This window comes from Zingiber officinale, chromosome 8B, assembly GCF_018446385.1.
Source record: "Zingiber officinale cultivar Zhangliang chromosome 8B, Zo_v1.1, whole genome shotgun sequence".
NCBI classification, from domain to species: Eukaryota; Viridiplantae; Streptophyta; class Magnoliopsida; order Zingiberales; family Zingiberaceae; genus Zingiber; species Zingiber officinale.
Genome location: NC_056001.1, coordinates 7,257,932 through 7,284,589, shown reverse-complemented (window position 1 = coordinate 7,284,589; position 26,658 = coordinate 7,257,932). Strand labels below are relative to the sequence as shown.

At 41.5% G+C, this 26,658-nt stretch overlaps 2 protein-coding genes, 1 long non-coding RNA gene and 1 pseudogene across 4 annotated transcripts; 2 read left to right on the top strand and 2 right to left on the bottom strand.

Annotated features, from left to right (window-relative positions):
- LOC122017593 overlaps positions 1–17,041 on the top strand; it is a 55,031-nt pseudogene extending 37,990 nt beyond the window's left edge.
- Positions 17,042–19,716: 2,675 nt separating this feature from the next.
- Positions 19,717–21,690, bottom strand: LOC122014337 (transcription factor MYB2-like). The gene is made up of 3 exons (XM_042570546.1): positions 21,275–21,690; positions 21,054–21,183; positions 19,717–20,900 (listed from the first exon to the last, which is right to left on the bottom strand). Exons 1-3 carry the CDS (start codon positions 21,420–21,422, stop codon positions 20,381–20,383), a joined length of 798 nt encoding a protein of 265 aa, XP_042426480.1. The 5' UTR covers positions 21,423–21,690; the 3' UTR covers positions 19,717–20,380.
- A 900-nt stretch (positions 21,691–22,590) lies between these two features.
- LOC122017858 lies at positions 22,591–26,004 on the top strand. The gene is made up of 2 exons (XR_006121477.1): positions 22,591–22,754; positions 25,550–26,004. It is a non-coding gene; the product is annotated as an uncharacterized LOC122017858 (long non-coding RNA).
- On the bottom strand, positions 23,006–25,766 carry LOC122017856 (transcription factor bHLH75-like). Of its 2 annotated transcripts, none has more exons than XM_042575563.1 (6): positions 25,410–25,766; positions 25,199–25,318; positions 24,957–25,022; positions 24,812–24,880; positions 24,356–24,433; positions 23,006–23,325 (listed from the first exon to the last, which is right to left on the bottom strand). In XM_042575563.1, exons 1-6 carry the CDS (start codon positions 25,764–25,766, stop codon positions 23,227–23,229), a joined length of 789 nt encoding a protein of 262 aa, XP_042431497.1. In that variant the 3' UTR covers positions 23,006–23,226. The 2 variants fall into 2 exon arrangements, with proteins under 2 accessions (XP_042431497.1, XP_042431498.1); XM_042575564.1 differs by having other exon boundaries at positions 25,422–25,766.
- Positions 26,005–26,658: the final 654 nt, after the last annotated feature.

The window sequence follows — 26,658 nt, the reverse complement described above, 5'->3', positions numbered from 1 at the left end:
ATTCCTAGTAGTATCCCTATCTAGGTTGACATGTTTAGCACCTAAGCACATGTATTGATTTCTAGTGTTAACATGCTTATCATTATTGACTAATGCAATAAAATTACTAGCATGTATCCTACTAGAATTGCACGAATGAGCCTTAAAAGATACCTTAGGGTTTGCCTTAGCTCCCCCTATCGATGTGCATCCCTTGTCCTTGTGAGGTTTCCTCCCCTTCGGACATTGGCTCCTATAGTGTCCCCGTTGCTTGCATTGAAAGCACACCACGTGCTTCTTGCCTTTGCGTGTTGGGACGCCGGCTTCCTTGACCTTTGGTGCCGGTGGAGTCTTTCTAACCCTCTTTGGACACTTGCTCTTGTAGTGCCCAAATTCCCTACACTCGAAGCACATTATGTGTAATTTGCTAGAAATTAAAATGCTTGAGTTACCTAGGGTTGAGGATGGATGAACGCTCTCATCTTCATCCCTTCCGGAGGTAGAAGCTTCTTCTTCTTGCTCCGACCTTGAAGAGGAACTCTCCTCCTCTTCTTCTTTAGATGTTGAGTGGCCCTCAACTTCTAAATCTTCTCCTCCATGATGTGAGCTACTTGGCTCACTTAGCTCCTCTTCATGGCTTGAATTTGAGCTTCCCTCATGGAACTTGGCCAAGTTATCCCATAATTCCTTGGCATTGTTGTAACCTATCTTACACAAGATGTTAGTAGACAATGAAAATTCAATTATTCTCGTTACCTCTTCGTTGATTTCGGATTTGTGAATTTGTTTTCTTGTCCACTCCTTCTTCTCAAGTGGTTTTCCTTCCTTATCCACCGGAGGAGTAAAACCTTCTTGTACACAAAACCAATTCATTATGTTAGTCATAAGAAAGTACTTCATCCTTACCTTCCAATACGCGAAGTCGCCGCATTCGTAGAAGGGTGGAATGATGATGTCTTCTCCATAGAGATCCATTCTCTAGCCCGTGCTCCCCCGGGTGTTAATCCGTCGAAGAGCGGCCTTGCTCTGATACCACTTGTTAGGATCTCTTCGTACGGCTAGAGAGGGGGGGTGTGAATAGCCGACCCCAATTGCTCGCGTTTCTTTCTACAAACTAGGGTTAGCGCAGCAGAAACTAAATGCAGAAAGAAAACAGGAAAAGAAATCAAACCTCTACGCAGGGATGTAACGAGGTTCGGAGATGATACTCCTACTCCTCGGCGTGTCCGTAAGGTGGACGAGCCCTATCAATCCGTCGGTGGATGAGTCCCCGGAGAACCGGCTAATATCAACTCCTTGTGGGTGGAGAAACCTCGCCACAATCACTTGCAACAGCAAGCTAAGAGTACAAGAGAATAGCAAGAACAAAATACAACAGGAATGTAAACACAGTAGCTTGCCTTCTCGTCGGCTGGGGTCCCGGATGAAGTAGAAACTTCACGGACAGATGCAACAAGCAACTCAGCAGCAGCTGATCCAGTCGTGGAATGAAGCTCACGCGAAGCTTCGACAAGGAGGAGCTCAACAAAGCTCAAGCACAAGCGCACAGCACTTCGCAAGGAAGGAAGAAGAAGAAATATCGTGCAGCAGCAGCCCTCGACCCCTTTATACCTGCGAAGAAGACAGCGAAGAAACTCTAGGAATGTGTCGAGTGAGCACCGAATTAGGTGTTGTACCCCATGAGACCGAACAGGCATCCTCCCGATCGGTCCACGACCGATCGAACTATAGCGAGACCCATACATGTCTTTTTGTACTCGTGCAAGTTTATGTCACTAACGACAGCATGTCCAGCCGACAAATCATATTTTAGAATATTCTAGCCTGTCACATCGAATATTGCATGCTCGGTCAAGGCAACATATGATATCCGGATCGGTCACGGGCCGATCCAAACTTCGACCCTAGACCTAAGGCTTCCACACCAACATTCGGTCAACCTTGACTGTTGGTACATCATTCTAGCATCCGGTCACTCCCTTGACACTAGCACTTCCGCTAATTGTCCGGTCAATCCTTTTGACCCACTTAGACTTCTCCACACGGATGTCCGATCACCCTTGATCCATCCGGATTTTTCCTGCCCGGCTTCACTCACGGGACTTTCCACACCGCTAACATCCTTAGGACTTTCTCCGCTGCTTCACTCACGGGACTTTCCAACCCTAACATCCCGTTAGGACTTTCCCAGCTTCACTCACGGGACTTTCCACCTGCCTACTTGGACTTTTCCGTGCCAAGTCTCCATACTTGGACTTTTCCAGTGCCAAGTCTCCATACTTGGACTTTTCGCGTGCCAAGCTCTCTGCTTGGACTTTTCCAGTGCCAAGTCTCCATACTTGGACTTTTCTAGTGCCAAGCTCCCTGCTTGGACTTTTCCGTTGCCAAGTCTCCATACTTGGACTTTTTCCCGAATCAGGTCAACCAGGTCAACCTTGACCTACGGTTGCCCCAATAATCTCCCAAACATCTATTCTTGTCCCATATCAAGAATACAACTCTTCCACGAGTGTCAAACATCAACATGCAACTCAACTAGGTCAACCTTGACCTAAGGTTGCACCGACAATCTTCCTAAGTCAAACATCAAAATATAACTCGAGTCAGGTCAACTCGAGTCAGGTCAACCGAGTCAACCTTGACCTAAGGTTGCACCAACAGAGAAGAGGGAGTCGGCGTGAGTTAGGGTGAGGAGAAGAAAGTTGCCGAACCAAACTCTAAAATAAACCAAACCCAACCTAACTCTTCTATTTATATTAAGTGGATAATTGAACTCAACTCTAATATAAATATAATTGATTCCTCTTTCTTTCAGCACGGACCTGCTGGGTTCACCGGTTACTAAGGCTAACTAAAGGTTTAGCGGACCCGAGAGGTCCCGGGTTCGATTCCCGCTTAACCCATTTTACTTTTCTATTCATTTTTGCTACTTCCGATACTCTAAAAATTCCAGAAAAATATCTAATAATTCCATAAAAAATCATAGAATATTCCTAAAATAGTTTTGAGAATTTTCGGGCGTTACAGAGAATATAGCTATACTCCACCAGTATACCGACGAAGTCAAATGCCGAGTGTTTCTTACTACCTTATCCGGCTAGACGTAAAGATGGTTCAAACGACTGTTTGCCGAGTCTATCAGCAACTTCAAGGACTTCCGAGCGGCTTTCCTTCAGCACTTTGCCAGTAGTCGCCGTTATAAGAAAACGACAATGAATTTGTTTTTACTTAAGCAGGGTCCAAGGAAGCATTAAGGGCTTATACTAAGAGATTCAACTAAGTGGCCATGGATGTCCCGTTGGCCACTCAGGAAATCCTAGCGAGTGTCTTTTCCCAAGGACTTACATAATGACTTTTTCCGATCCCTCATCAGGAAGCCTTCGAAGGATTTTGACCATTTGCTCAGACGAACAACAAAATACATCAACGTTGAAGAAGCTCATTCTGCTCGGAAGAAAGACAATTCCAGAGCCAATCGTCTCCCCCAAGCGCCGATCGGTCAATAGTAATCTGCCCCCTAAAGGGCCCGATCGGGTCCTCAACAACCACATCATGATTCCCAACCACAGGCAGTTCAACACGTGGAAGTTGAGAGGATGCGATTCCCCGAGCCCCAACAGTGGACTCCGATGTTTTGTTCCTACCATCGCTCTACGACTCATAATACGAAGGACTGCTATCACTTTAATCCAGGGACGCACCGACCAACCCCTTAAGGATTCCGTCGACGATCTCCCACTCCCAATCGCTAACATCATTGCCGATCGGGCGAGACCTAAGGTCAAGGAAATATATCGGCCAAGCAAAACCAACAACAACCCCAACAAATGTATATCAAAGGCCCACCCAGGCATCCGCCGAGCGACAATCACATCGGTCAGACCTAGAGGAAGAAAATCGTGGTAATGCCACTCGAGGTGACATCGACATGGTAGCCGGTGGCTCGACCAACAGTGACTCTAACTGGGCCCAAAAATCACACGCGAAGCGATTAGAGATCCACGCAGTCGGGTGCAGTAAGGAGAAGACACATGGACCAGAAATTAGTTTCGGTCCTCGAGATTTAGAAGGAGTGGAAATTCCTCATAATGATGCCTTAATTATTAAGGTAGTGATTGCCAACTATAACATTCATCGTACCTTTGTTGACCCAGGCAGCTCCATCAACATCATATTCAAGAAGGTGTTTGATCAGCTTTAGATAGAAAAAAGTGAACTCTAACCTATGATGACTCCGTTATATGGGTTCACGGGCAACGAAGTGTTGCTGATTGGCCAAGTTCATCTCGCAATATCTCTTGGGGATGAGCCGCTCATGAGGACTCATCAGACAAATTTCATAGTGGTGGACGCGCCCTCGACTATAATGTGATACTTGGTCGACCAACGCTCAATGAGTTCCAGGCCGTTGTCTCCACCTTTTGCCAGAAGATCAAATTTTTAGTGGATGACTCAGTCGGCGAGGTTAGGGGCGACCATCTAATAGCACACAAATGTTATGTGAAAATTGTAAGAGCTGAGTCACGGGCCGCTCGGAAAGCTCAACGGTTGGCGGTCAATGCAATTCAAGAGGCTCCACTGACTTTGGTCTACGAAGAAAAGGAAGAAGTACAAATTCATCCCAGCAGATCGGAAGCCACTACCTTCATCACAGTCGATTTGAGCTCTGAGAAGAAGGGCGAGCTGGTTGCCTGCTTAAAACACAACCATAATGTGTTTGCCTGGGCAACACACGAGCTTCTAGGTATTTCTCCAACTGTAATGCAACATGAGTTGGATGTCCGATCAGATGCTCGACCAGTCAAATAAAATAATAAGGATTTTGGGGCAGAGCAGAATCAGATCATCCGAGTGGAGGTTGAAAAGCTACTTGAGGTTGGACACATCAGAGAAGTGAAATTCTCGAGTTGTCCTGCGAATGTGATATTAGTATCCAAGTCAGCGAACAAGTTACTGGTCTACGTGGACTTCAGAAATTTAAATAAGGCATGCTCGAAGGATTACTACCCCTTGCCACACATAGATCAAATGGTGGATTCTATGGCGGGTTGCGACTTGATATGCATGTTGGATGCATATCAAGGATACCATCAGGTTCTGCTCGCTAAGGTGGATCAAGAGAAGGTTAGGTTCATCATGACCGATGGAACCTACTATTACAATGTCATGTCGTTTGGACTAAGAACGCAAGAGCAATCTATCAGAGGCTTATGAACAAAGTGTTTCGGAGGTAGATCGACAGAAACATGGAGGTATATGTTGATGATATACTAATAAAATCCCTCTGAGCTATTGATTTATGTGCAGATATTAAAGAGACGTGCTGAACCTTGAGGAAGTATGAGGTCAAGCTTAACTCCAACAAATGCTTGTTTGAGATAAGAAGCGGGCGCTTCCTCGGCTACATGTGACTGAGTGAGGGATTGAAGCTAACCCTGGCAAGGTACAAGCACTTCAAGACATGCCCCTGCCACTCAACTTGAAGGAAGCTCAACGTCTAACCAGGCAAATTACAGCTCTGTCAAGATTCATCTCAAAATCATCTGATCGGAGCCTGCCGTTCTTCAATATTCTACGTCGAGCCACCAAATTTCAGCAGGACGCCGAGTGTGAGATGCATTGGAGGAACTTACAAGCTATCTCTCTTTTTTATCGGTACTCGTGAAGCCCATCGTCGGTGAGCCATTCTGGATCTACTTGTCTTCCATCGAGAAGGCTGTCGGATCGGCGTTGGTGCAACAGGATGATAATGAACAATAGCTATTGGTATCCCGAGGTAGTTTTGATGTGGTCAACCGAGTTAAGTTATGTTCTGTTATATTTTGATGCCCTGTGTCTAAGTGTGCAGGAACTTAGGAGCATAAGAAGTCGAGCGAAAGACGCAGCTAGCGAGAAGGACGACACGAGAGAGACTCGACGTGCTTGGTGCGTCAGAGGGACGAGGTACTGCGAAAAAGTACGTTGGTGGACGAGAAGGAAGGGCGCGATGTTTCTGAGGGATGAGAAGCCGAAGCGAAAGGTTGTTCGAGAATACTAGAAAAAGGGTTCGGGTGAGCCTTATTCCAGATGACCGAAATCATCCATACGAGCAGAGCTGGAGCAGAAGACCCGAACGAAAAGTCAACACGAAGTTGACTGGAGTTCAGGCGTCCAGAGCCATTCCGGGCGCCTTGGCGAGGCACCCTTGTGTAAAAGCGGTCCGGGCGCCTGGAACCCTTCCAGGCGCCTGGAGTGGAAATTTTATCAAGACCCATTGCGATGCGATCCGTTGCGTCGCGTATAAAACTTTATCCACACCCAAGCGCTCGGAGCAGTGCTATAAATACAACCTGATCCCAGTAGTTCAAAACAACTTGTACACGAGTTTCTTTATTGTTCTACTGCTTTGATTGTGTACTTCTAACACTTGTAAGAGGCTTCTCTGCTTACGACAAAAGGAGAATTTGATTAGTGCTTCAAAGTCTTGGATTAACAACCTTCTCGGTTGTAACCAAGTAAAATTGGTAGCCTTGTTCTTTTATTTAATTTATCAATTCTTTTTATACGAGTGCTTTAATATTCCAAAAGATCGAGAAAGGTTTCATTTTCTTTTTGAAAGACAATTCACTCCTCTTGTCGGCTGCACGGGTCCTAACAGCAGCCAGTGTACTTTTTAAGTCATTTATTCTGAATGTCGTTACACCTATCTCGAGAAGTTGGCCTACGGATTGGTCTTACCTGCTCGGAGGTTGCGTCCTTATTTTCTCTTTCATTCTATAATTGTATTAACAAAACAGCATATTAGGTCAAGTTCTCTTCAATCCTGAGGCGTTCGGATGGCTAATTAAGTGGACCATGAAATTAAGTGAATTTGATATCAGTACCAACCTAGATCGGCCATCAAAACGCAAGCCTTAGCCGATTTTGTGATGGAAATACAGAATCCTAAGCCAAAGGAAACTTGGAAAGTCTATGTGGATGGATCGTCTACTCGACAGGGTAGTGGAGTGGTGATACTCTTGATATTAACACGCGAAGATAGGATGCAACTGTCCATTTGACTGGACTATCAGGCCACTAACAATAAGACATAATATGAAATTTTGATCGCTGGTCTATAGGCAACTAGGCATATGGGAGCTACTCTAGTGTTCATTTATTCTTATTCACAACTGGCGGCTTAACAACTCTCAGACAACTTTGAAATAAATAATACGAGGTTGAAATTATATGCTGAGGCGTTCGATAGGTTAAAGTTAGGGTTCCAAGAAGTAATAGTGTAGAAGATTCCTCGAGCGGACAATCAATACACAGACGAGTTGGCCAAGCTAGATAGTTCTTTAAGCCCGTTGGCATTGGACAAGCTGATCGAGCAAGTATTATTGGTGGCTCATATCGAAAGATCGACTGAAATAGAGTACAAAGTGATTAAAGGGCACCCTTGATAGAATTCCTTCGATTGGGAAGTAGACCGGGAACAAGCTTGGTTGATAAAAAAGAGAGTCGGTCGGTTCACATTGATAGGGGATCATTTATACAAGAGGGGCTTTTCCAGGCCATTGCTTAAATGCATCGGAGCAGAGGACATCAAATACATTTTACAGGAAATACACCAAGGTTCCTGTGGCAGTCATCTGAACGGCCATTCGCTGACCCGAAAGATTTTATTAGCTGGATATTTTTGACCCACCCTATAAGCAGATGCAGCTCGGATAGCGGCCACTTATCTATCATGTCAGAGACATCAAAACATACCGCATCGACCTATTGAAGAATTGAAGACATTAATTGTCTCGTGCTCGTTCGACCTAGGGGTGTCAATTCGGGTGGGTCGGGTCGGGTTGGGCCGGGTTGAGTTTTTTTTTTTAACCCAACCCAAACCCGACCCGAACCCGAGTTCAACCCAAAACACCTCAACCCGAACCCGAACCCGACCAACCCGAACCCGACCCATATAACCCGAAAATCCGATTCAAAACGACTTTTTGGGCTTTTTCCCCTATAATTCTTCACTTTTATCTCAATACTCCATCATTATCATACAAACATGATATTAATATACATAAAAACATCTAAATTTTTAAAATAAAATTTGATTTAATCCCAAAAAACCCACAAAACCCTATATTTAAGTCAACTCGAACCCGACCCGACCCAACCTGAAATTTTTTTACTCTCCAACCCTCCAATCCTCCAACCCGAACCCGACCCGAATCCGAAAATACCCAACCCGAACCCGATTTTTTTCGGGTCGACTCGGGTTGGGTCGTCAGGTTGGGTTCATTTTTGACACCCCTAGTTCGACCAGTGGGGCATGGATATTGTTGGACCTTTTCCCATGACGACCGGTCAGAGAAAATTTCTCCGTGTAGCCGTGGATTACTTCTCTAAGTGGGTGAAAGCCGAACCACTTGCTAAGATAATAGAGCAAATGATTATCAAGTTTTTATGGTAGAATATTGTGTGTTGGTTCGACATTCCTCATAAACTCATTTCTGATAATGGGAGGCAATATTAAGGACGAATGAGTAAAGAGTGGTGTGTAAGCTATGACACTCTGCAGGCCTTCACTTCCGTGGCTTATCCTAAGAGCAACGACTAGGTAGAGGGCACCAACAGAGAAATTACTAGAGGACTTAGAACTTGACTCGACCACCTTAGAGGAAGCTGGGTCGATGAGCTTCCGAGTGTGCTATGGGCGTACCACACCACGTCCTAAGAAGCCATCGGCATAACCTGTTACACTTGGTATATGGATGAGAAGCAGTAGCACCAGAGGAAATAGGCATTGAATCCGATCAGAGACAGCTATATGACGAGGAAAACTTGACTTAGTAGAGAAAATCATAGATAAAGCAGCCGTTCGGCTGATGTCGTATAGGCAAAGAATAAAGATGAATTACAATAGGAGGGTTAGTATGGAAGAGAATCAAGCTGGTCAGCGATGTCAATAAGTTGGAGCCCCCATGGTGCAGACCGTATAGAGTGATACAAAAGCTCAGCTCGGAATTTTATTAATTGCAGGATGAAAATGGAAAAAACCTGGATCGACCATGCAACGTAATCCATCTATAGGCCTATTGGGTCGGGTAGTAAGTTTACGCTAAATTTATGTAAATTGTAAAAATTATTGTTCTATAAATGTAGGAAGTTTTAAGCGAAAAATAATTAAGTATCCAGACTCTCGCGTCGTTCGGCCGTGTTATAAGTGAGCTTGCTCTCACGACCAAGTCCCAGACTATCGTGTTGTTCGACCGAGTTATAAGTGAGCTTGCTCCCACGCTCAAGTATCCAGACTCTCACGCCGTTCTGCCGAGTTATAAGTGGGATGATTCTCACGACCAAGTCCCTAACTCTCGTGCCGCTCGACCGAGTTATAAGTGAGCATGCTCTCACGCCTAAGTATCTAGACTCTTATGTCGTTCGACTTAGTTATAAGTGAGCATGCTCTCACGACCAATTCTCAGACTCTCTCGTCGCTCGGCTAAGTTATAAGTGAGCTTGCCCTTACGACCAAGTCCCAGACTCTTATGCACTCGGCCGAATTATAAGTGAGTATGCTCTCACGCCTAAGTATTTAGACTTTCGTGCCATTTAGTCGAGTTATAAGTGAGCTTGCTCTCACGCTTAAGTATTTAGACTCTCGTGCCGTTCAGCCGAGTTATAAGTGATCTTGCTCTCACGCCTAAGTATTCAGACTTTCGTGTCGTTCGACTGAGTTATAAGTGTGCATGCTCTCATGCCTAAGTATTCAGACTTTCGTGTCGTTCGACTGAGTTATAAGTGGGCATGCTCTCACACCAGAAACTTAGGCAAGAGGGCCGATTGACCATCTTATAACAAAGCTTGTTCAGTGACTAAGTCTCAGAGATTCAGGGTGAGCGGCTGAGTTACAGGTGAACTTGCTTTCGCCGTTAAGTGTTGAAGCTCTCTCGAAATTCCAATAGACCACTACAATGAAGGTTCTTTATAGTATTGCTTGAGTAGATAAAAAAAATCTAAGTCTAAGAGACAAAAGAAGTACGATTATAAGTTAAATCATCCAAACGATGAAAATTCTAAGGCATAGAACAAGCATACACAACATCAAACTTGAAAAGTCTCTTAACTTTTTTAAAGAATCACTGACAAAAATACTACGCTAAGTCGGCAATGACATCGCTTGGGATCACCTCCAAGATTTTCTACCTTTTGATGAAGGTCTAGGGAACCTCGGTAGAGAGATAACCATCCTCCTTCAGCTGTTTGAGGGTCCCTTCAATGTCATACCCGAACAGTTTAATGGTCCGGTCAATTAACAGCTGGTTGAAATCTCTCAAGCGAAGAGAATCCACCCTGTGCGTTTCCAACCAACTGGGCTCTTCCTCCTTGAACTTAGAAAATTCGGCCTTTGAAGTTTCCAGTTGGCTTTTAAGGCTTGCAGCTCTGCATCTTTCTCATCTATTAATCGTTGGCGCTCCTCAAGCTGAAGTTCACGGCTAGCTTGCTCGGTCGTTCGGCCCAGAGCGGCTGATGCCTCTTTGAGTTTCTTAGCCAGGACCTGAGCCTTTTTATTCTTGATGTCCAAGTCTTTAATGGACCCGAGCTTCCTGGCATTCACTGAGCTAATCTTTGATTCAAAATTGTGGGTATGTTTTCTCAGCTTCTCGAGCTCAATGGCTTGGTTGTGATTTTTGTCCTTCACCATGATCAATGCCCGCTCGGACGCCAGAAGCTGCTCAAACTATTTTTCCAAATCCTCCTTTAGTTGGGCTACTGTAGCAGTTAGTTGTTCGATAGAAGTTTGGAGGCACCCGTTCCCCCAGCTGTTTCTTGTAGCTGCTTGTACTCGTGATTCAGTTGAGCCAGACTCTAGCACAAAGCCAAGTCGCCCACCCAAAACTGTTAAAGTGAAAAAGAGTTCAAGTGAATTCGACTAGGAGACATAAAGGTATAAATAATAACTACACTCACCCCAATGGAATTTAAGCTAAAACGATCGACGAGCTCGTCGTCGCCCGGGCTCTAGCGCCTGCCCAAGTTTGAGCCAAGGGTCCTTGGATTCTGATCTTGTGTTAGGGGAGCGGGGCTCGCTGGGGTCCGGATAACACCACTCATCAGTGGGCAATCTGAGGACGACCATGATGTGCCAGCGAGGGCTCGAGCTGATGGGTTCCGAGCTAGACTTACTTTTGGATTTGGACATGGGAGTTGAACGGATGGTGGAGAATGGAGCTATTGGGTCGTCCGGGGGAGGCATCAGATAAGCTATAGGCCGAGCGGGGATAACATCGGCAGGCAGTTTAGATAAGGAAGGCGTCCGATCGGATGAGGGTGGAGTCGATCGACTGGTTGCTCTCTCGGGAACAATAGAGGTAGAACTTTCCCCTCGCTCAAAAGGTGGTCGAACGATCGATGCAGCAGAGCTCGGCTGAGCGGAGGTCGTTGATCAGGCAAAAGTTTTCGTTTGAAGCCTTTTGCAATGCTGGCGCTGGAGTAACGATTGGCGGATGTTGTGGACTCTGAAGGAACTACTATGGGCACCAATGAAGGGCGCTCGGGAGGTAGTTCTTCAGTGTTAGCGGTGGCCCGCTACCCGACTCATTTTTCATCGCCGGTCGGCCCTTCAGATGTTCCGACCGACAAGAGCCAATGGCTCTCTAGTTTAGCAGCTCCTCTAGCTTTGACCTCTTCATCAGCTAACTTTGTAGATTCGTTGAGCAGAGCCTTCAACATTACTTTAGCTGCAAAAAAGAAGAAAAAAAATCAATTAAATCCAAAAATGATAGAAGGAAAAATTGCTCACCAAAAGGGTTGGGCAGTCGTGCATAAATAGGACTTAGCCTGAACATGTACAAAACACCCTCTTTTAGCAACCTATGGATATGATATTTCAGGTCGGTTAGCTGCATAGCAGCTTGAAGGTATGCCGGCTCCCACCTATATTTGCCCAACTTGGGAGGGTTGAGCAACTCCATTTGTCAGCCGGTCGAGAAAGCAACCCAGTCAGGAAGTTGGACGTAAAAGTAATGAGACTTCCGACCTTTATTGGATGAGGGAATTTTGTTGAAGTATACAATGCCTACCCGAGCTTGGAAAAGGAAGATGCCCAACTCAGATTGCTTAGGATAACAGAAGTAATGGAAAATACATGGGCGAAGAGGGATTCTATACAAACGAAACAACACTACAACCCCACAGAGTAGCCTAAAAGAGTTAGACACCAGTTGCTCATTGGTAAATTTCAGAAAAGAAGGGGTGTATCGGGAAACAAAGGTCGGCGTAAAGCTGGCCCTTGAAAAAAGTAAGAGAATCGTCAAGGGGTGTGTGGGGACGATCATAGCTGGAAGAGATAGCAATTTTATGATCGGGAGGAATTTGGTAGGTCATTTTTATTTGGTCCACTTCATTGCTATTAAAGTTTGATGAAGTGGAAGTATACTACAGGTCGGGTATGCCGGGAGGAGGAGAAGGTGAACGAGCCATGAGGAGGAGAAGATGAAGATAAAAAATCGAGAGAAGAAGGATTAAACTTACTGGAACGCGGATTGCCGGTGGCAACAAACAGAGACTAAAAAAAAAGAAGAAAGTGTAAAGGAGGAAGACAAAGGCTGAAACAAAGGCTATACAGTGTAAAGAAAAACAAAGGCTTTAAACACGTTATTGCCGGCTGTTCGGGGCCGTCCGATCAAGGGTTTGGGGAAACGAGATTTGATAGACCGTCAAAATTTGAAAAGGTCGCTATCACATCGAATCCCAATAGTCACTTGTCACATTGAATATTTGGCGGTAGGGGATCGTGAGACGTGACAGTAAATAATAGGAGGCATTTATGAGGAATGGAGGTGATCATCAGGCGCATGATGAAAAAGCATGCACGACATGCTTTGCATTAATGGCAGAGGATTTGATCGATTTTTGAGAAATTAAGATGATGTCAGCTGTGATAAGAAGAGCACTATGCAAAATTAGAGGTCGCTCGGGAAAAAGTTGAGGCAGAAAATAACAAACAACCAAGGATCGCCAGCATTCAGGCCTAGCGGCATCATACCACAAAGCCCCCGGTCGGGGAGTAAGGAATTCGTGGAGAAACTTTAAAGGCCATGGTTGCTTAGGTTGAGCGGCAGCCAAGAAAGCAAAATGCCCGGCCGGAAAGGAGGAGTGCTTATAGTACTAAAGGTCCAATCAGTCGAACTTACAACCTCCTTCGACTAGACTTGAAGGGGAAGCTTGTAATGCGGTGATAAAAGAGGACCTCAAAAAAGGGGTCAAAATAGGAAAGACCGGTTGGCGTGGAGGTCAAAGCCAAGGAGTAATTGAAGCGGCTTGCTCGAGCTACCCACGTAGCCGGTTGGACGTGAATGTCTGATCGGGTCTCCCGCTCGACCGGACGATTTGTCTCAACCTAGGATGGGCAGGCAAGCTTCATTGATTAGCATTCCTAAACCCGATCGACTACATCAGCTGATCGGGGAGGTCGATTGATCGGACATGTTGTGTCCTTACGGCCAAGGAAGCAACCGAGTGAAGACCAAGTCATGGACGACGCTCCATAAGGCCGAGTTGGCGGTCTCCCTAAGTGATGGCTGGTCGACATAACGTAGGCCCCATGTACCTGCTACGTCATACTCTTTTAGAAGTTTGTACTATAAAGGACAAATAATATCTTGCAGACAAATCGTGCTTTAGAAGCTTCCAGTCTGTCAAATTATAGAGATTTGCATGCTCATTTAAGGAAAGGTATCAGAAGCACTTTTTGGCAAATCCTTTCTTAGGAATGCTTTAGGAAGCGTGCAAGTGCTTTGAGATGTGTGCATAGACACAACAGTAACACTATAAAAGAGGTCTCCAACTACAGGTGGAGGTATGCGATGCTCAATAATTTTACATGCTCATTTGCTACTGTTGGTCTTCACTATTTCCTCTCTATAAACCGATCACTGACTTGAGCGTTGGAGGGCCAACACCGGAGACCCCTTCCCTGGCTCAACATTAACGCTCTCTGTGTTGTAGACAGTGCAGAGTTTTCACATTGGGTCAATAGCAAGCCGCGTCCCCAGCCTACCGCCTTCACCGCTTCCGGACAGCATCATTATGCATGGTATCTTAGATTATATTACAATTTAGTATTTGTTTAGACCAAGGAATTCCTATGAATTTTGAATCCCAAATCCTGCAATTTCTGATATCAAATTTTCAATCCCAGATATAATTTTAATTCTCATTTTTTTCAACTATGGCTAAAAATCTAGTATAATATTAAAAATAGAGTTTTTATTTCATGAAACTAAATTCTTCAAAACAAGCAGTTAATATTTGTATATTTTTTGTCTTGGTGTGGAGGTAAGTTTTTGGTAGTTGTAATACTATGGTGATGCTGAATTGTGCTTGTTCTTGTATTTTTGGGTAAATATTGTCAGTGGCTAAAGCATTGTCCATACAAACACACCCAGATAAGGAGCTAGCGAGGATGCTTCATATGATGCGTCCGAGTGTCTATAAGGATCCTAACCATAAGCCAAAGATGGTGATTGCTCTGACAGAGTTCAAAGCACTATGTGGTTTTGTCAGCATGGAGGTACATTCAAGTACTCTTTCAGCTGTTAATATCTAGATTGTCTTTTGTTTCTCATTCACATATTCTCCATTTCTCTTCCAATTTTACACGGTTACCTTTATCTGATTAACAATAATTATTTATATTTTAAAATGTACTTGTCATCTATGCTCTCACTGTCATACCTATCATTCAGGTTTAAGAGAAGGATGCAATAGATTGCTTTTGATTTTTGATTGCCTTGTAAAATGTAACAAAATCCTTTATATTATTGTATGTATTGGTCATCTGTGCTATTTCACTTTTATATGTATCATTCAGTTTTAAGATAATCATTCAATAGATTGATTTCGGTTCTTTATTGCTTTGTAAAAATATAACAAAGTCACTTTGTTGTCTTGATACTGTGTAGGAACTCAAGGATGTTCTTAGTGTGCCCGAAATCACAGAGCTGGTTGGTAATGATGAAGCAAGCAAAATTATCTGGACAAGAGAGCTAAATGGCTATATGAATGCAAAAGCTGTTATGCAATCTGCCTTCATTAAGCTTATGTCAGCAAATAAAGATATAATCTCAACGCTGGTTTCTAAACTAAAAAATCGTTTAGAAGCTGAAAATAACGCAAACTAACCTATTTATGTAGAGTTATTCTCATATAAAAATTCTGAATTCAGAGGACAGTGAAATGTGTGCCATTTTGTTCTTTGGTCTAATAACTAAGGATGAAAAAAAATACAATTAGACATGGTGTTGTTTTCTCCTTTGACCAGTAACATAAAATTTTAATGTCGTCTACTTAAAGTGATCTATGAAGTATTTCAGACTAATGTCAAATTGTCTGATTAGAAACCTTTGGAGAATGAAATTGATTCTATTAGATTTGAGAATCAGAACTTGCCACATGGGTTCAACTTACCTGGTTATTAAATTTTGCTCCTATTTTTAGTTGTTTAAATACCTCAGTAAATATTTGATCATGCAGTTATCCTCGTATGCCATTTGAACATATGAGTGTTATTACTTATTGTTGAGCATATCTTCTTGCACTTTCAATAATTTTGATTTATCAGTTTGCTTAATACTATTTCTGTTAACAATGCAAATGTGTATTATTTTCTCCTAAATTTTCTACAGCTCTACTGAAATTTATTTCTCTTAATTTTTTTAGGTATGAGTAGATGTTTCTTGATTATCATCATTAATATTCGAAGCTTCCTTTTCTTGTGAATTGTCTTGTATTAGTTGAAATACTTAACTAACACCTTTGAAGGAACATAATCCGAATTCAAATCTCAAACTTAAGCTCTCAGATAACAATAGGTAGAATGAGGGCAATACATGGAAAGGATAATCAAAAAATGCCATTTGTTGCTTATATATCTTTCCCAAACTCGTATCTTCTATGTTTGTCAGTTACTATTTCCAACAAAAATTTATGTACCTTCATTACCTTTTTTCCCTTTTTTATTGAAGATTCCTTGATATGCTCTGATGTCATTTATACAAGCTTTTGTTTGCGTTTTTGTTTGGCATAGAGTTACTGGTTTTACCACGAAAAATTCCGTACTGAATCATGTTGCTTGTCATCAAGTTATGTTGTAACTGACTCATAGTCCAGTTGGTATTGATGTCGATTTCTGGGGCTTGTTGGTTTGCATTGTGATGGAATCTTCTGAGAATAACTAAATACTAAAGGATGCTCATCAAGTGAGGCATTTTTTGAGGAGGTTTCTAGGTCTTGTTTATTAACTGCTCTAGTGTTTTTCTTCTCATTTCTCACTAAGTAAATGCAAAGCCAAATTGTCCTATCTGACCAAATCAAATTTAGGGGTTCTGTGATCATGAAGTCATTCGATAACAATATTTGGGATTCCTCCTGTTGAGTGAAAAAGAGTCAGTAATCTCAATACTTGTAGAGATTGCTTCTTCTCTACAGTGCTAGTAGTTGTTGATGCCTCAATGGGGGATGGACCAGGGCATGATTACCGAGTAGGACTAATTCCTAGTGCATACTCGAGTTCAATGTAGGCAACACAACATATCTAAGATTTATGAAAGACACCCTTCATCACGTCTTAGAACTAATTCCAAGGCATGTCAAAACCTCATGAACGTCAGTCATAATTGTTTTAGTTGTGGAAAACATCCATGTACACAACCAGCCCTAGTGCAATGGCCCATTTGTATTTCTGTGCTGGATTGGCGTGCCATTCAAATATTCTATCCTTCTTATTGTTCATTTTTCTGATAGTTTATTTTACTGCATTTAGACTAGGAGGCTATCAGAGAAAGAACAACTGGCACTACTTCTGGAGAAGCAATATCAAGCTGATGTTGGTGTTCTGGCATTTTTTCTTCAATTACGTGAAGCTTAGCCCAGGTGAAGCACTGTATATTGGTCCGAATGAACCCCATGCCTATATACATCTGGTGAATGCATTCAATGTATGTCTGCATCAGACAATGTTGTGCGAGCTGGACTGACACCAAAGTACATAGATATACAAACACTCTGTTCAATGCTCACTTACAAACAGGTGTGTTAATTTCTAGTACATGACATTTTGCTATTGATTCGTAAAATACTGGTAACATATAGATGTTTCCTTAGTGCTTCCTCTCTGAAAAATATGTTTCCACCAATGATCATGGCTAACAATATTCTTTAAGCATTCCTAGGAGAAGAATGGCCTTGTTTTTCCAATTATTTATTGTTGGTAACTATTGATAATGATTCAAGTAGTTTGCATTGATATTCTTAACCATTTTTAGAATAGCACAGGTGGATCTGTTCAAGTATGAGGCTAGACTTTCACAGTAAATATACTAAACGTTCCTTAGGTAATGATGTTTGGCGAACCCTTTTTTCAACCTGCTCTGTTTCTAGATACAAGTTGGAAGAATCAGCATAATAATAATTTTCTATTGAATGCCATTAATGTTATAATTTTGGAGTAAATTTGAGGAAACACGTGCTTGCTGTTTGTTAGCTATCTGAGCTGCTAATTTTGGTGGTGAGAGATGCTCATCTTCTCCAGTGTTTTTTTGACCTGCACTGGACCAGTCTATTCAACCAATAATCTGAGGCCAAACAGCTGCAGTTCAATTAGTGGAGAGCGACCTACTGGACCTGATTTTTGACACATACAATCCTAAAACTGGGTAAGCATGGTCTCCAGTTCCTTGCTCATTCTGGTTTTGAAAACACTGGTTCTCTCATCGCAGGTGAATTCTGCAGTTCAATTTGTTCTGCCTGTGTCCAAGCTACCTTAAGCACAGGACCCAAATGTGAGTCTTTATTAGGAAATTGACCGTGTATTATTATTATTTTTTACACGTTGAACACTTGATAGCATATTTGTAGTCGAACTGTATTTTCTTGAGTCTTCCAAACTTCATACTTAAGAAATTAACACAAACAAACAAGGAAGAAGAAGACGAGTAGCATGGAAAGCTCGATATATTTGAATTAGAGCCCCGTGCTATTTCCCTTTGATTACCAATTTAAAAGGTTTTAGAAAGTAAATCTTTGCAGCTCATTGAATGTCCTTATGCATTCCAACCTGCTGACTCACTAAGAGTGACTTCTTCAACTTTACATCTTAATAAATCTCACAATCAGTCTCCCTTACCGGGCCAAGTAGGCACTGACAAGGAATTCTACTAGTGGTAGCAATTCTTACAGTCTGTGATGATATTCTCGACTTTCTTTATGAAAGGTAATCAAAAGTCTTGCATTTTCCAAGTTGAACTAACAAAATCCTCTACTGGTTTTTTTTTTCCCAGCATAATGGCTAACATCTCCAGAAACAGTGCAACAGGTGTGCGAGTCTTATCACCAGGACTTTTGGAAGAAGATCTTCAACATACAGACTGCCATTTTTCACTTGCTATCATCATGAAAAGAAAGCCTACGAGAGGCATGACTTTGAATCCGTTGTTCGTGTTAGATGTCATGAATGAGATGTTTTGTCTTGTACCTTAGTACTGGTCAATTTGAGGACCCTGGAAAATATTTCAATCAGTTGCTTCCTAATCCTCAAAAACTAAGTTGACTCGGTAACAAGACCACCGCATTCGAAAGAAATCAGATACAAACAAACACGGAGGTTTAGTTATGCCTTTCTACTCGAAATCATGTTCTATTAACCGTGGAGCTCCAAATATTTTTTAGACAAACTTTACTTTTCCTCTGGAGCAATAATAAAATGTTTTCTCCAATAACTACTAAAACGACAGCTCCTCCAAAGGATAAAACCTATCCTCCACCAATCAGTGGGACACGAAAGCCTATAAGATCTATGAATTCTAGACGAGCGATTCTCCCCTTTTCCCACTGTGGTCATAAAAAAGAGCCAATAACTAAAATAACAAAAAGAGATGGATTTGACAATAGATCCAATTTGAAGCCGAAACTACCTCTTAGTTCTGCGTATCCTCCTGTCTCCTCATAAGGTTGCTGTGTTGTTTCAAACTCCAAATTATTTGTATGTAAATATTATGTTTGTTATTACTCGAAGCCATGGATCCGATATGAGTAGAGTTAAAATGAAAATCAGTAGAGGAGTCTAGTGGAGGGAACTCAAGTGGAGGTTGAGTTAGTTCCCATTTGAGTGTCAGGGTACAATGGTCCATTCGAAGGGAAAGTTGGGTGATTCCCAATAGTTTCTAATTGTAGATGGCTTGATGAATAGCTGCTATTGGAGATAGGTGGGAATCTCCCTAGTAGGCCTAGACATACGGTACTAGTTGGCCTAGCTATACGGTACTAATTGAAAAGCTACGCGAAGGTGGCCTCTCTCAAGAGTTTAGTCTCTTCACGCGTCTACTTGACACTGAATGCATGATTTGATGGAACACTTAAATATTCTTTTTCTGCATTATATTAATATTATTATTATTATTATTATTACATTGTTTTGTTTTGTGCGTGCTCTCCAACAACTGTTTGATTTTCTATTGTGATCACCAATAGCATGTGTGGCATTCAAGACAAGCCATAGAAAAAGAAGTTAATTCTCGAGAAGTTAAGTTAGGAGACAGCAACTAAACCCACTTCAAAACTCAAGACAAAGTTAAATGCTTTCTAAATTTTCCAAACTTGACAAGACTTGAGTAAGTATAATCTTAAGAGTTAAATTTCACATTTGATGGTTGGACCTAGCTAAAACTGAAATGGAACCTCAGAATCTTATCTCAATATATATCATTGTATATGACATTGTTTTTGTCATCTGATCATATTCATTGTCAAGATATTTACAATCGTCTTCTTCCACGTGCCTAATAAACATGATAACATATTCATAGTTAGCGTACGCTCGATTACATAAAGAAGCTTTAAAAATGAATTATCTATAGATGATAATGATGCACCACAACAACCAGATGCCAACCCTAATTTCACCTCAATCAATCAGAGATCTACCACTACAATGCTCATAAAGCAGTTTGGAACTATTTTTTTTTTCCTTTTCATTATTGGTTTTTGATCCAATTAAAGGAATCGGTTTGCCTTTTGTTTGAACGTTCCCTGTTGCATGATCAGCTGCTGGCACATCAAGCGTTGTTGGTTTGCAGGCGTACTGGAGCATCAGAACAACCATCACACTCGGATTTGATGGTACCATCACAAAAATCCAGCATCGATCCAATTGCACCATCTCTTCCCACTAGCTCGATCAATCACTTTGCTCCCACTTCCAAATTTCTCAATCAACCTCGAGCTATTGAGAAAATATATATTATATATGATGCACCATCTCTCTCCCCCAATGAATATGTTCATAACAATTACAGACGATAATTCGCAAGTCGCACTAATTTTACCTATATATCAATCCAAGTTATACTGATCGATCGGGATCGGAATAATGGTCTTCTACCTAGTATTTCATGTAGCCTCTCAGCATGCCATAGAGTTCATCCATACCCCATTCGCTTTGCCCACCGTTAGTCATGTCGCTAACAATATCGCTGCAATTGCTGAAGGCCGGATCAAAGCTAACATCGTCCGGCGTCGTTATGGCGGCGGCTTCCATCGGAGGAGGATCGAATCGTGCGAGTTGATCCTGATCGTTCGAGGAGGATTGGGGCATGTGAGGGATGAGGACTTGGGAGTGGCAATTCTCGGTGGGTAATTGAGCAAATTCTTGACGATCATGTAAAAACTGAGGGTCAGGTGGGTGCTGTGAGAGAAAGGGAGTGGCGGCGGCAGCGATGGCAGCGGAAGCGGAGGCTTCGTCGAGCAGTCGCGGCATCCAGTAGCAGCGGACGGCGTCACGGAAGACGCTGCTGTTGGCATCGACCCGCAGCTGCCGCGCTTGCTTCTGCACCCGCGTCCGCCAGTAGTTCTTGATCTCGTTGTCGGTTCGCCCTGGTAAATACTGTGCGATCCGAGACCATCTGCATAACGCATAAAAGAGGGATTGAAATAATTTGCTTTTCTTTTCCTTTTTTGGCTCGTAATGAGGATCATGTCTGGCTGCAGCCCAACCGTACTCTTAATTAGGATTAATCGAGATTTTGAGAATTTATTAATTTGCATCTAGCTACCACCTGTTGCCCCACTTGGAGTGGAGTTCGAGGATCAAGAGCTGCTCCTCGGCGGAGAGATTGCCGCGCTTTATATCCGGCTTCAGATAATTCAACCACCGGAGACGGCAGCTCTTGCCGGTTCTCTTCAACCCTGCACCCACATCAAACGATTTAAATCAGGAAAGCTATATATAATTAATTATACCGAAATAATTAAGCAGGGGTTCCGACGAGGAGTGAACCTGAGGACCTAGCGAGGAGGTTCCAGCGACCTTCGCCGTGGCAGGCAATATAGTGGATGAGGAGAGAATCTTCCTCTAGAGTCCAGGGACCTCGCCGTAGCTCCATCTCCTGATATTTGATGGACGATGAACTACTTTTATCAGACATTGCTACCTGCTGCTGGTAGATAGAAAGATATATAGCTAAAAGGCTCTCTAACTCTATGTTTTTATCCGTAGTGATTAGTGAATGGGAGACAGAGCATAGGGAGAAGACTAGGTAATTTGCAAGTTATGGGAGAGGCAGAATAGGTGGCCACTCTGGTGCTCGACTAATTATCTACTGGACTGGGGATCGGCCTGAAAAGAGAGGCGTGCGCTACTGTTCGGCATGCAATTACGCAGGAATTTTTTGGAGTCTGGTTCAAATTTGGAGTTGGCAGAGCTGGGAAAAGATGTGAGAGGCAGGGTGAAGCCGGGTGTCGAGGGCGAATTGGGCGGCCATTCTCTTCCCGGGGAAGAAAACAAAAACAAACAGTGGAATTAATTAATTAATTAATTAATTAATGATGAGGAGAGGTTTTAGTTTTCTTTGGATTTAATTTAATTTTATTTTCTTTAAATTTAGATACATCTGAGAAATATTTTGTTTTTATTCAGTTTTATAATGGTTATTCTATATCGTCTATTTCATTTATCAAATAATATATATATATATATATTTTTATTCTATTGCATCCTCACACAAAATGTGTATAAACATGGTTAGAGATGCTTGGGCTCACATAAGTCAAATAGAATAATTGAACAAGTTGATTGAGTCAATTGTAGTAGAAGGGTTGCACGAATGGTCGAGTGATTAATTGGTAAAGTAGGCCAAACTAATCAATCAGGTGAGCAAATTTGGTTGGTAAAATTAAGCCAATCATATCTAGCCGAGTTGATTAAGCCAAATCAATTGGTTGGCTCTAGCAGATTGAAAATTGTTAAATCAAGTAAATTGAACATGTTAATATCAGTCAGACTGAGTCAAGAGCTGACTAAGCTGAGCAGACCAATCAAGTTGAATAGGTTGACCAAGTCAAAATCATATCCAGGGATTGAAAAAGAAAAATTCAATTAATCTTCTGATGAATAAAAAAATATGATTGTTAAATAAATATTATTCAAAAATAATAAAAAGTATAATCAATTAACCAATGATATAGGCTCTACATAATGCTTAAACGTTGAAAAAGATAATTGTTAATTAATTAATAAATTCTCCATGGCCCATGTAAATATTCTAGATTCGTATGGATTTAAATTGGCCCAGTAAGACGTCCAGGCCCAATATGAAAATAGTAAACCATTTGGCTGTTGCCCATGCTCAGTGGAAAGAATCGAAGGTGACAGACGGCGAATGAGGCGGCGGATTGCCAAGTGAAGAGAGGACTACTACCGGCCGTTGCGGCGGCTGCTTCCGGTTATCTACGCGGTGTCCGTTTCCGGCAGACGGAAGGTTAATGCCTTCATCTCTGTCTCCTTTTTTTTCATCTGGTATATTATTCCTGTCCAGTCAACCTACGAGCGATTCTTGTACGATTCCTTCAATTATTGCATATTATCCTATGTCGTCCATCAAATCCTTAGGATAAGTGTGCTTTAGGGTTTAAATAATTAACACTTGTTGATTATCGACTGTGCTTTAGGGTTTAAATAGTGGAAATTATTATTAGGGTAATTGTGATGAGAGATAATGAATACATGACCTGGTGAAAGGATAATTGAATGAGACACAAAACAAAGTGATAAGAACAGATTGGTTTATGTTGTCTTTGTTTAAGGACCACACTCGTGTGCAGAAAAGTATGTAGCTCTTACGTGATCCTTCTGTGACATGCATGGGTTGTGGGGAACAGACATCACTTGGGCTGGATTTGGAGCAATGTATGTAGTCATAGACATGGTAAAGCCAAGAGACGAAAGACGAGTCAAAAGGGCACTGATGAATGGAAGCTAGTGCAGTCTCCATGCCCCTCCATCAGCGTCTTCAGTTTCTCTGGCTCTCGTGCCCCATCTTCTTTTTCTACCTGCAAAGGTGACAACAAATTAACATGATAGCTTTAATTATTGACCCCTGTCATTTTCTATAAAGCGTAGATAGATGAGTCACTGCAAAATATACATGAGATAAGGCTCATGTTTTCATAACAAATATTGGGTGCTTTTCTGTGGGAATGTATTTGGCTTAATGATTTGTTGTATATCCCATCTTTGACCTTTCTTTAATTATCGGTCCCTCTTGATTGGAACTGGTGCAAATAATTCTTTGCGCTCATGTCTCATAACTTTCATCCTAGCTTTACATTATCTGCCTATTAAGTGATGATTCTCTCTCTTTTTTTTTTTACGTTGAATTTAAGCATTCTTAGCAGTATTCATGTAATGCTGATGTTAACATATAAATGTGCAATATGATTATTTGAATATCAAAATAATCTTCTACTTTTCCACTTAAACTGGGGCTAAACTAGTCCTAATTTGGATTCGGCATAAGCTTTCTGGTATAAAGTGGTATAATTGTTCATGTTTTCCTAATTCATCTATCTCTTTTAATAATGTCTATTGAATCTGGATTACATCCACCATGATAAGAATTTCGTGTATTGTGGAAAATCCACAAAGTTTTATTGAGAACTACATTGGCCTTCTTATCTCTTATACAGCTTTTGTGGGGCGAAGGAATCTACATCAGGTGTCTGATAGTTAGAAAAACAACATGGTGGATAATCTAATCACAAATTTTAAGATCCACTGCATTGTTCAGTCCATTTCTAAGAATATTAATACAGTTTATCACTTTAATTTATGAGGTCGTTAAAGTCTAACATAGGATTCTGTATCAGGTTGAAAACTGACAATAAATCATAGTCCTGTACAAACTACAGGACTTATTAGATTTTTTTTTTTTTGTCAATCATCTTAAATGAACAATCTTTTTGCTACTCTTTCGCTTTGGGAAGCACAAGTACAAGGAATGGACCATTTTCCTTTGCCTCACATATCCAATTTTCACATTAAGATGTTGTTGTAAACATTTAGTTCTGAAGGATGTTTCACCTGTACTGTCGAAAGGGATCCGGCGCCTATGCTGTAGTCTTGAACATAGCTAGCGGCCGAGAGTTCCATTGAGAGAAACTGCGTCAGGTACCACAATTAATCAAGAAGATTGTGAATTTTTAAACCATACTATATAAGTGACCCCTGCTACTTTGACTTATGTCATCACATGGATGGTGTCTATGCATGTGTCATTAATTGAACTCGACATTGTTCCCCTGTTATTTTTTTTCTGTTATATGTCTTTGTTTCCCTTGGGACTATCTGCGCAAAGCTCATGGGTTAGTTGGGTTCCCATACTTTTGGTTCATGTTCAAGCATATTCTGAATGACCTAGCGGACTTTAAAGCACAAGGTTATTCTTAACAGTTTAAGTTTTATATAGAAATGATCACCTGTTCATCCTATCAGTTATTTTGAAAAAATTAACAGTTGTTTGAACAAGTGAAGTGATACCTCAACTTGGTTTTGCAGCGATTGCACATAACTGATTATCTCATCCAGCATCCTTGCCATACCCATTCTCTGCAATGGCTTAGAAGTCAAACTAATGGAAACTTTTAACTGTACCATTGGTTTAAAGATTACTTTGATCTATTACCTTGTTACATCCTGGAACATGATCTTGTAAACGCTTCATTCTTTCATTTATCTTCTTTCTTCTCTCCTGAAACAGTGCGTGCTTATTAGAATTGAAATATTACATGTTAATGAAGAGGTTATTTCTATTTTTTATGAAAATATCATTTTTTAATTTGCCACATATATATATACAAGTACTACAATCCTACCACATAAGCTATCAAGGGACTGAATTTTAGTGCATGCAAACTACTTGCCTACCCTCTCTGCTAGGCTATGGCTGTCAGTGGCTTGGCCTCTTCTTGCCCTCACATGAACCACCTCCTTTTGTTTGTTCTTTTCGTTTGAATTTCTTTTGTGTCTCTTCCCACTCCCTGAGGCCTGAAGATAAAAGAGAAATTGGTAAGTAATTAAAAAAATACCTTCAGAAGCTTTCTCATCTTAAGTTTGAACTATAACCTATTTCACATACATTCTTCTTAACCTTAATCTCAGCCAATGAATTGGTATCTGGTGCCACCATTGACTTCCTTTTCCTGTCTTCATGGATATGTTCTCCAATTGAGCCTGGGACAGGCTGCTGCTTTAAAATGGGCTTTTGACATTCAACAGGTGGCAAGAAGCTCACGGAGTTATCAATAACTGGCACTGCAAACTCCTGGTGAGGCAAGTAATAATTATTGGAGTAATCCATCAACCCTATGCACTGATTCTGCATTACAGAGCCAGTGAACTCTGTAACTTGGCTCATCAGCTCAAAATTTTGTTCCCATTCCACGAAAGGAAAGGAACGCCTAAGGTAGTCGAATTCCTGAAGAGACTCTCCCATGGATGTGGAGCAGAGAAGCAATGGAGTTGGAGGAGAAGCTGGTGGCCCTTTAAAGGTCTCTCAACTTGTCTTTAGGCGGATACGTGGCACATCTAGTTTGGTGGCTCATGTTTAGGTGGGTCGTATTTCCACAAATGATAATATTTTAATGGTGAAATTTAAATAGTTACAGGAAAATGATTGCTTGTATTCCATAATGGATAGTTGAGTTAGACAATTAATTGTGCAATTCATGTCAGAGAATGTGTTACTTGATGTGGAGCAATCCATTGTGAATTTTACGATTCCAATAATCATAATATCTTATTTGGGTGGAGTCACAACATCACACCGCCACCTATAATGTTCTTTTTGAGTATATGACTAGTTGATTTTTTAATATGTAGTGATGTAACATTGTAACTGTATTATTTTCAAGTTATTATCATGATTTTCATTAATCTTTGTACACTTTATTCAATAGAACATAAAATGTTTTATTCTGATGCATCTTGCAGCGTTTGGTTGGAGTAGAACTTTTGGACCAGTTCATTGTTATGTTCCTCTCTTATGTAGCTGTGGTCCTCCACTTACTCTTCTATCATTGGTCATGAACATTTGCTTTGAGCTCTTGCTATTGTATGCTGTAAATGGTGATAGCTGCGCTAAGTTCGTTGTCAGGCAAATCTGCTAGTGTCAAGGAATGAATATCATCGAGTATATTTGCAGATTCATTCGCTTAACCAATTATATATTCGACTAGAGGTTTGTGAGAAGCTTAACAATTTTTATTTTTCATACTACCGAACTAATCTTATGGAGTATTAACTACTGTACCTTGGCATGCATTGTAATCTGAAACAAGGTGTACGTTGGTTATGTACCCCCACGAAGGGTTGTCTTTCCTTGCACG